Source organism: Monoraphidium neglectum (genome assembly GCF_000611645.1).
Source record: "Monoraphidium neglectum strain SAG 48.87 unplaced genomic scaffold scaffold01713, whole genome shotgun sequence".
Taxonomy (NCBI): domain Eukaryota; kingdom Viridiplantae; phylum Chlorophyta; class Chlorophyceae; order Sphaeropleales; family Selenastraceae; genus Monoraphidium; species Monoraphidium neglectum.
This window is the reverse complement of record NW_014011915.1, coordinates 3363-13014: the sequence shown is the minus strand read 5'-3', so window position 1 is coordinate 13014 and position 9652 is coordinate 3363. Positions and strand designations below refer to the sequence as shown.

Genomic DNA, 9652 nt, shown 5'->3' with positions numbered 1-9652 from the left:
ACATGGGGGCTAGCGGGACAGCTGCGGCGTGCGGGCGACCGCGGCGTTGGCGCCGCAGCAGCGCTGGCCGCGCGGTGCCGCGAGGGGCAGAGCGGGGCTTTGGCGCCGTCCCGGCGGGGCCCGGGCCCCCGGACAATGAGCCCGCCGCGCCACAGCGGAGGGCCGCTGACGCGCGTAAAGCGCGTGGGTGGGTCCCTCTGCTGGCAGCTGCCCACTGCCTGCGCCCTTGCTGCTTCTTGTTCTCAGAAGTTTGCCCCACCTTGACGGCCAGCAGGTTCCTGAAGGGCAGGGCTGTGAGGACGTCCCCATAGTTCACCAGCTCAGGCTGTGAAGGACACATAACGGTCGTGGGTGAGTTTGGGGAATTGACGTGGGGCGTACGGCATGAGGAAGGAAACAGGTCGGTTGTGGTGCGTTTTGGGAGTCGTTTGGATCGGGATGAGGGTGGACGGCGGTGTAGGACGGGCGGGTGCAAAGTGGACGGCCAGTTGACGGGTGTACGACCCATAGCCAATCCATGTTCCTTAGGGTTTGAAGGTCACGGCGGTGTCGCACCAGTCAACCCTGAAAGTCAAGCCTGCGGCTGTTCCACGCACCTCGATGTTAGCACGAATGGATCCAGAGTTGATGAGCGCGATGGTGACGGGGCCGTTCTTCTGTACAAAGTGGGGGAGGCTCTTCACATGGTTCACCTGCCATGGGGAGACAAAGAAGAACCCCACAACAAGCACAAGAATTGTGCGGCCTCATATGGTGTGCACCACGCCGTGCAGACGAGCAGGCATGCATGTTGTGGCAAGGCGTCAAGGATCCCTGCTCTCTCGTGTGCCAAGGATAAAAACGAGACGCAATGCAGCGATTGCATCAGACGTCCGACGCCGATTGCAGCTCCCGAAGGTCAGCGGCATGACTACAGCGGCAGCAGCAATGACTTCGAAAGCAGCACGTTAGGCGCAGGGCCGTTTCATGCGACTCACCATGATGTCAGCGAGGTAACTGCCAAAGTTGGTCTCAGCGACGCGCCCAGGACGGCCGCCGATCATCACCACGGATGTCTTGCCTGGCGGGACAAATGTGATATGATTTGCGAGGCGGCATGGGAGCTTGGTTGGCGGGTTTGCGGCGGCTTGGTTGCTGGGCTCGGGTGGTTTCCAGGGGCCAGCCAATATTTCCCTGTAGAACTTGTGCAACAAAGTTCTGGGGGTTTGCATCCGCATCGGCGTGTGCATGCCGCATGTGCCTAGCCCCTAAGCAGCTCAGCGCTGGCCCTCCAAGCTGCAAGCCTCCAGCCCCCGCTCCGACTGACGCGCGGGTCTGTCTCTGTGACTCAATCCACAGGCCGCACCTGCGGGCTTCTTCTCCAGGGCCGTCACCGGCCCTGAGAGCTTCTCGATCTCCGCGAGGATCACCGGATCCTGCACATATCAATTTGCGATCAGATCAGATCAGATCAGATCAGATCAGATCAGATCAGAAGTGTCAGATCAGTGCAGGCCCGCCACGGCAATGGCAGAAATGAAACAGAGACCTCGATCCGCCCCGCGGATGCAGAACAGGTGGCCTGTGCCGAGGCCCTGTCGACGCATCAACTGCAGCGCCGACTTGGTGGTGTGTCGGCGACGATGGCGGCCGGATGGCAGACAGCATCACATGTAGACCGTTCACCTGCGGCCACGGGCTCGTGGAGTTGTCGCCGCCCAGCAGCACGGGCTTGGCGGCGGTGACCTTTTTGGTGGCGAGGTCCAGCGTCACATCTCCTATGTACCTTTGAGGTTTTGGTGGGGTGAATGGCGGGCAGCCAGGCGTCAAAGGGGGCGCGAGCGGGCGTGGAGGTGTCAGTGCGTGTGGGAAGATGGGCGAGGTCGGCTGAGGGGGAGAGAGCGAGGCAGCTTGCCAAGTTAAGCTGCTGCTGTTGTGCGTCGACAGCGTGGCGCGGCGGGCGGGCACACAGCCAGCCAACTGTCGCCACCACGCCACTGTGCCAAGCAGCTTCCGCTCAAAACCGCCGCTTAGACGCACGCCCGACCCCTCCGACCCACTTTGATGCGTAGTAAACTTGGACGACCGGGATCGTCTTGTTGGTGCATGTCTTGGCTGCGCCCACGCCGCTGCACTTTTGGGAGGAAACATAAGTGGGGTACGGGCCCCCAGGCTCGTCGCAGGCCCGCTTTTTCAGGCAGGTCTCGTCTGCGGCGTGCGAGATTGGTGCAGGCGGATCCGGGTGTTCAGGGAGGCGCAAGGCGGTCGTGTGCACTTTGCTCGTGCCGCAGGAGTGTTGCGGCCGTCCGTGCGCGCCAGGCGAGCGTTGGGCCTGGGGCAGCAAGCGTAGCAGGGCGCGGCCGGGTGGGTCGCTGCCAGTTTCCTCAGTGCACTTTGGCTCTGCAGCGGTGTCGGGTTTGGGAGAGGGAGCGTAATCACCGGTGGCGTTGACGGTCTTGTCAAAGATGGGCCCGACCTTGGAGGGGGTCCTGAGGAACGTGTGGGAGTGGCCTGCGCGGGGGGCACAGGCAAATGCCACTCAGCATGGCGCCTCACGGCATCTCTGGCTGTCCCGCCTGACTTGAGGCAGCCTGCTTCGCCATGCAGGCGCAGTGAAATCTGGGAGTGCTGCGGGCACAGCAGGCGCTGTGTGCCCAGAGCAGCAGCGAGGGCCCTCCCTGTGCACTCTGAAGCACCAATCAGGACCTCTTTCACGAGGGGCACCTGCGGCCCGCTCCTCCACCTTGACCCAGCCAATCATGACCAACATCCTGTGTTTTGTGAACCCCTCCTTGTTCATCTTGTTTTTTTTGAAATTATGGAATGTGTGACATTGCTTGTCCCCGCACCGCTGATGATGATATCCAGATCTGGCACTTGTTTGGCGGTCTCAATATCTGGGTGGTAGCCTTGGGGGGGAGAGAGGGAAGAAAAAAAGGAAGATTATTCGGTTGCGTGCATGGAAATGTTTGATGTGGTGCATGTGTTGAAGGGGGTGCAGCAGGCCAGCATGCGATTGCGCTGATGTTGGCCCAGGGTGAGTCTTGCGCCGCGTGCTGATTGTTGGAGGGGGTCGCGGATACAATGCGCACATGTTCAATGAATTGGCGTGCAACATGCACGCACGCACACACATGCACGCACACCCATACACACACACACACACACATACGCACGCGCACACGCACGCGCGCACACACCTGTGTGTGACATGCCGATGATCAAGTGGACATCAGGGTGTGCCTTCTTCAGATCAGCAATGCACTGTTTGACCGCTGCGTTGACTGGCGTGACCTTGACCTGAAAAAAATTGAACGTAGAAAGTATCAAGCGTTGCGTTGAGAAGGATGTATTTGGTGGTTGCCGTGTGCTGGTGTCAAGTTCAGTTATGCCATTGCTGTGTTGGTTGCAGAGGCTGTGCCGAGCGACCGGCAGGCATCGGCAACTGTCTAAGATTGCAGCTGCAGCCAAAATTGCATAGATGGTCGTGTGGGCGGGGATGAGGGGACCGTGTGCAGCTGTCCAGCGTTGGCAGGGCCCTGGATGGCGCTCCTTCAAAGACCATTGCCCAAGCAGACCCTGTAGCGCGCCTGGCCGCGCCACTTTCACACCCGCTCGTTCCCGTTACCTTTCCGATGTTGGCCGCCGTGAACGAAGCGTCAGGGGTCAGCCAGCCAACTGCGGCCACTTTGTACGGGCCGAACTGCCACACCTGCTCGGGATGCAATGGGGGAACAGCCGCGAAGAAACAGACGCATGCTTCAGAGTTGGGCGCAGAAACACGATCCAGTGCAGCGGTAGCGGCAGCAGCAAAGCCAGAGCAGCATGCCCACGTTGTGTTGCCAAGCCGGCGCTGCAAAAAAACACATGTCGGCTCTGCAGTGTGGCCAAGCAGGGCATTTGCCCTTAACACTGCACCTTCCACTTTTGGATCAAGCCCTTGAGCAGCGGCTCGTCGCTGGTGTCAGTGTTGCTGCACACGCGTGCAAGAAAAAGGTGGGAGGGGCGACAAGCAACATGGCGCGTGCCTTGAAGAGCAACAGGACGACAACGTAATCTGACAGCTGCACACTGAAGGGAGGCAATGGTTGGTGATCGCCCTGCGCAGCGCTGTTCAGATAAACACTTGCACCGGCTTTTTTGTATTGCTGCTTCTGGGAAGGGAGCGAGATTCTCCAGAAATCCATGGTGGCGCCATTTTGGAGTGGCGAGCCACAGCGGCACTCACCAGGCGCCAAGCATGGGGAATGTGATGTTTCCGATGTAGGCCTTCAAGATGTCGGGAGGAAACGTGAACTCCTGCGCAGGTCAACACCAGGCAGCAACACGCGGCAACCGGGCGGCATGAATGTCGAGCAGGGAACCTGGCAACGGCGGTCAACATACTTTCGGAGACCGCCTGACAGGCAGCTGAATCGGTCGAAGCGGCCCCAAGCAGTCCTACGCTGCCCGCGAGGCCGGCCGAGTCGAGGCCGTGCGTGTGCAAATTCTTGAGGGAACCCTGTGCGGCCCGCATGTGCCGCTCCCCGCTTTGATTGCCAGCGCCGCCTGCTGAGGACGCGCACACAGGCGCGCTCACATGGTTTCCGATGGTCTGCGTGATGGAGTGTCGCGAAGCAGCGGGCAGCGGTCGCGTGCCAAATTGCGAAAGCGCAAGCTGCCAAGCGTGCTGCCAGGTCAGCTCGTGCAGCTTGCGAGGGGCTGGCGACAGCCGACGGAGACAGGCGACCCGAGCGCACACCCATTTCACATGCGATGCGGCACCGTGTTGAAGGCCCCGAAGCGCACCATGACGTCGGGCTTGACGATGTTCTGCATCTTGGCGGTTGCCGCGCCCTTGTACACCACATCCCACAGGGTCCCGTCAAATTGATCACCAGCGTCCTGAGGAGGGTGCGTCCATTCGGCAGCGATGAGATGCGCACCGCCTGCTGGGCTGCGGGCGCTCGCGCCGCTGCCTCAACACTGTTGAAAGGGCGGCCACAGGCGTCTGCACATACACATGCACAAGTCTTGGCCCCCTAGCCACCCAGATCCAACCCAGATCCGATAACTGCTCTCTTCCGCCGCAGGGCTTCCTGCGCGATTCATGCCTCCAGCCTAACCCGGCCCAGCCCTCGCCGCTCGGCCCCTGCCTACGCCCCTTGCTCTCCGGTCAGACGCTCCTCCTGTTCCCGGCGTGCCGCCTCGGCGAGCTCAGGCAACCAGCTGAGCGATGCACACTCACCAAGAACAGGAATGCGGCCTTGGCAGCCGCCGCCTTTTTCCTGGCTGCGTTCACATAGGAGCTGATGCGGCCCCAGCCGCCCAGGCACAGACCGCTCGCGGCCTGGGCGTCGGAGCACGTTGTGCTGGAAGTCGACGTCTGCTCGATTCGGTTGTGCACGTCTGAAAGAGCATCAACCGTTTTGGGCACGGGGTTGGGAGGTGGATGGAGGAGATGGGGCTGATGAGGTGTGGAGGCGCTCGCCGCGATCTGGTCGGGCGTGACACGGGAAGGCAGGGCTACAGGGGGATGCGGGCAGGACGATGCGGCAGAGTGCGCCTCATTGACCCAGGCTGTTGATGGTGAGGCCCCACATGAGCCCCATGGAACCTCCGAAGAAGCTGCGGCACGAGGTTGCACCCCCGCCCAATGCGCCTGTTATGGCTGCCTTGGCCGCCGCCCACCGTTGATGTGCACGATGTGCAGCTCCTTCGGCGCTGGCGCTGCAGCGAGGGAGCGGCCGCGGCGGCCGCGCACGCAGCTGCACATGCCCAGCACGAGCACGAGCAGAAGCGCTGCCCGCGCCATTGCGCACGCTTGTGCGCGGGCCGCTACTCTTGACATGGAAAACAGTTTGAAATGCTTTCTTTGGAGAATTGACTGTTGTACCTGCTCCGTCACTGGAGACTGCACTGTGATCAGCCAGACGCCGCAAAGCACAAAAAACCCTGCCGTTGGCACGGGTGAAATTGCGTAAACACAGGTTCTACGGTCTTATTCAACTTCGTAGTGGACTAAGCCTCCGCGGAGGCAGGGGGTGCGCGGAGTTACTTTGCTCAGAATGCGATACGAAGACTGTCCGATATACGCGCTGCACGTCCGTGAAGACGAGAGGCATTCGAGTTTTTACATTCAATCGGGGCAGCTCTCCTCCTTGCGTACCGCTTACAGCATTAGAGCTCTGTTGCAATGAGGAGATGTGTGACCGAGGTTCGGAATGGATTTGCAGCCTGTGTCAAGTTGAAGCCGTCGTTTGGAGTCATTGCAAGGATATTTCTGAGCGTAAAGAGGTGCTGCTGCACCCACGGATGCACCTGAGATGCGCAGGCGCCCCACTCGGGCACAGGGCACTGCATCAAGGCATGTTGCTAGGGTACTGGGGATCAGCTAGAGGAGGGACGGCATGTTATTGCATGCCTGAATATGTGGGCGTGCGCTGCAGCCTGCCAATCAACAGTCAACCTCGGTCAAACCAACGCATCAACATGTGATGTGCCCAGACTCCTCAAGTCCTTCACGGCTGATGGCACGCGACTGCAACCGGTCTTTCCATTCGTTCGCCTTCCGCATCTCAGCTGCCAACATTGGCCACCTTGATGTGTGGGGATGGAAAACTGCTGTTGCTACTCTGCGTGCGTGCGCTAGGCCGGGGTTTCACCGCCTACTCGCCACTGGCTTACCTTCCCTGGGCCCATCAGAGATGTACGACACAAGCTTGCTATGAGCCGGGGTTTTCTTGGTGATCATGTCGCAAGTGGCGTGGGCAGCAAGCCACTGACATCAAACGACAACAGGATTAAGCCAGCTGTGCCTCTACCGCTGGGAAGCTGAAGGCACCTTCCGAGCTTCTGCGGGCGCGCAAGGATTGAGCCGTCGCGATTGCAGCGCGGATCATATGTGGATTTTGTGCCGCTCGTGATTCATAAGGCAGACGCGTATATCCATGATGCAGCCGGCAGCACGACGCCAGATCTATTGCTGGCAGTTGTGAAAGACAAACTCCTGGTGATGGTTTGGCTTGGCGCATGCACCAACCATCAAAAGCACAGCTCGGTCAAGCGCCGCTCTGCAGCTGCGCGAGGGCAGCTCAGCTGGGTGGCATCTCACGGACAGCTCTCCTACGCTCAGCCGCCGTAGCCGTTACAGACGATCATCAAGGGGGATATCCAAATGCCCACACAAGTCCTGAGAGGGCATCAGGCGCCTAGGAGTGGGTGCCGCGACGTCGTGGCAGCGTGGTGAAGGTGTATTGCAAGGGTCGTGGATGAAATCAAAGCTGCTTCATTGTGATGTTGAGAACTTGTGGACCGTAGCAGGCACCAATATACCGCCCATAGTGTCTTTTGAAGTTCATGACACCACATAATTTGTACCTCTCAAGAACACACAGGCAGCACTGCTTGGGACTGCGCCGCCCCCCGGTCTCCCAGGTCGCCGCTGCGCAGCGCGAACATCCTCCCAGTGCACCAGTGCCTCTGCCTCTTTTCACGCTGTAGCCCTTGAAGTTTAGACTCTCGCCTAGACACGATGGGTGCGCGTGCTAGCTTGCTGCGGCGGACGGAGGGCGGGCTGCTGCCGTCTCTGCAGCCGGCGCAACGCGTTGTGATGAGGATGTTGAAGTGCAGTGAATATTAGGCCTTGCTCCATGCGGCCGCCTGGGTTTGTTCTGCGGCACACCAGCTGACACTCCGGCTGCTGCTTTGCTGCCCGCAGCGAGGATCAAGGCTCATGAGCTGCGGGGCAAGTCCAAGCAGGAGCTGCTGGCCCAGGTGAGACTGTCTTCTTGATGCTGAGGGCGAGGGCTCGCAGTGATGCGTGCAGAATCGATCAGCGTGCCTCCTCTCGCTTGGCCTCTCTCCGCAGCTTAAGGACCTGAAGGCCGAGCTGGCGGCTCTGCGTGTGGCCAAGGTCACTGGCGGCGCGCCCAACAAGCTCTCGAAGATGTGAGCGCCGGCGCAGCGACGCCGCGGCTGCATGCGCCGCCGCGCCACCTGCATATCGCGCTTGCCACTATTTGGAGTTGTGACGGTCAGGTCACAGCCGCATGTATCAGAAGCCCCACTGCTTTCTACCTAGCTGCGCGGTTTGGCAGCTCAGCTGGTTGTGAGCACGAGGTGAAGAAAGCGGGCACCGCCAGTGTGCGCCTCACTCAGCTGTCTCACAATCAGGAATCAGCGTTTAGGGGATGGCCGCCGATCAAGCGGCGCGGCGCCAATCTGTCTCAGCTGCTGGCACAGGCCGCTTGGCTCAGGCAGCAGCCAGAAGCTGTTTTTGTGACTGTGGGTGACTCATGCCAGCGGTGCCAGAGGCAACGGCTTGTCTTTCCCCAGCAGCTGCCCTGCAGCCGGTTGGCAGCCACTGCAGCTCTATGAGGCTACAGCAGCAGAACTGTCACGGTGTTTGAGCCCGGCACGGCCGACAGCCATGACGAGGCAGCAGCAGGGGCGGCCACAGCTGGTCAGAACGACCAACACACTACTGTGTATCAGAACCACCACCCGTGGCAGTGCTGTGACATCTGCTGGCGCGACAAGCATGGCACGCGCGCATTGCCACAGGAGCGTTTTCCCCGACCAACACACTCTCTGCCTTTTCAGGTTGCGCCGCTGCGCACCAAGCCAGCTGCTCACGCCTCTGCCCCGCCCCCGCGCCCCGCGCTCTCGCCCCCGCAGCAAGGTGGTGCGCAAGAGCATCGCGCGCGTGCTGACCGTGTACCGCGCCAACCTGCGGACCGCGCTCAAGAGCAAGATCGACGAGGACGGCAAGAACAAGAAGGGGAAGGTGCGGCTCCCGGGGCGCTAGGACCCTAGGATCCTGGGCTAGTGCTGGAAACCTGATCTGACGGGGTGACGCTCCGAGCCGGCTGCCCGGCATCCCGCTCAGCAGGCATTTGTTTGTGCGGCAGCGGCCGACGGCCGGGCGGGGCGGCGAGCACGCCTGGCACGCTGCCGCCGCTGCGGCGCGAGGGCCGTGGCCGCGGCAGCGACAGCGGCACGCTTGGGCCTCCGGCCCTCCGGCGCGTGAGTCTGCTGCTCAAACATTCGTCGTGCCTCGGCCGCCGCCCCACCCTGCGCCCCCTGCAGAGCCTGCTGCCCCTGGACCTCCGCACAAAGAAGACCCGCGCCATCCGGCGGGCCCTGACCAAGGAGCAGCAGTCCAAGCTGCTCGTGAAGGAGGCCAAGCGGGCCCAGGCCTTCCCCAGCCGCAAGTACGCCCTCAAGGCGTGAGCGTGCCTCTTGAGCGGCGGTCGCCGCGGCGGGGACGGGGCGGCGGGCGCGCGCGGCCGTGCCGCGGTCGGGCTGCGGCGGCGCCGGGCGCGCGCCGCCTTGTAACCTGCTGTCGCGCATGGTTGGCAGTCGCGGGTGGTGTTTGGGGGGGCGGTCAAACGGCGGGGCAGAAGCAGCGATGTTTTGAGGTTCGCGGTGCAGCGGACAGCGGCGGGGGATGTGATGCATCTGCACAAGAATCTTGGGAATTTGGCGGAAAATGAGCTGTGGGCAGAAATGGCATGCACCGGCTGCAGCCGAAATCTCGAAAACCACTGGGCGAGAGGCAGCTGGAGGGGGGGGGTGTCGCACGTGCATGCCGCGGAGCGGGGAGGGCTGGTCAACCGCGCTCTTATGCACGCATGTTGCGAACAAGAGAAAGACTTCGATCGCTTGGTCGTGTGGATCATGTTGTGGCGGC

The 9652-nt window shown here is 61.5% G+C and overlaps 2 protein-coding genes across 2 annotated transcripts; one reads left to right on the top strand and one right to left on the bottom strand.

Annotated features, from left to right (window-relative positions):
- Positions 1 to 9: 9 nt before the first annotated feature.
- MNEG_8797 (Protein 5NUC) lies at positions 10 to 5773 on the bottom strand (the record flags this gene model as incomplete). The annotated part of the gene is made up of 17 exons (XM_014042733.1): positions 10 to 21; positions 260 to 325; positions 597 to 656; positions 978 to 1060; positions 1346 to 1415; positions 1666 to 1765; positions 2040 to 2187; positions 2419 to 2490; positions 2829 to 2888; positions 3180 to 3279; positions 3608 to 3691; positions 3898 to 3952; positions 4208 to 4278; positions 4424 to 4480; positions 4744 to 4863; positions 5207 to 5367; positions 5650 to 5773. The coding sequence occupies 17 exons, from the start codon at positions 5771 to 5773 to the stop codon at positions 10 to 12; spliced, it is 1443 nt and encodes a 480-aa protein (XP_013898187.1).
- Positions 5774 to 7492: 1719 nt separating this feature from the next.
- Positions 7493 to 9192, top strand: MNEG_8796 (60S ribosomal protein L35; the record flags this gene model as incomplete). Its single annotated transcript, XM_014042732.1, has 5 exons — positions 7493 to 7496; positions 7679 to 7734; positions 7829 to 7908; positions 8638 to 8746; positions 9049 to 9192. 5 exons carry the CDS (start codon positions 7493 to 7495, stop codon positions 9190 to 9192), a joined length of 393 nt encoding a protein of 130 aa, XP_013898186.1.
- Positions 9193 to 9652: the final 460 nt, after the last annotated feature.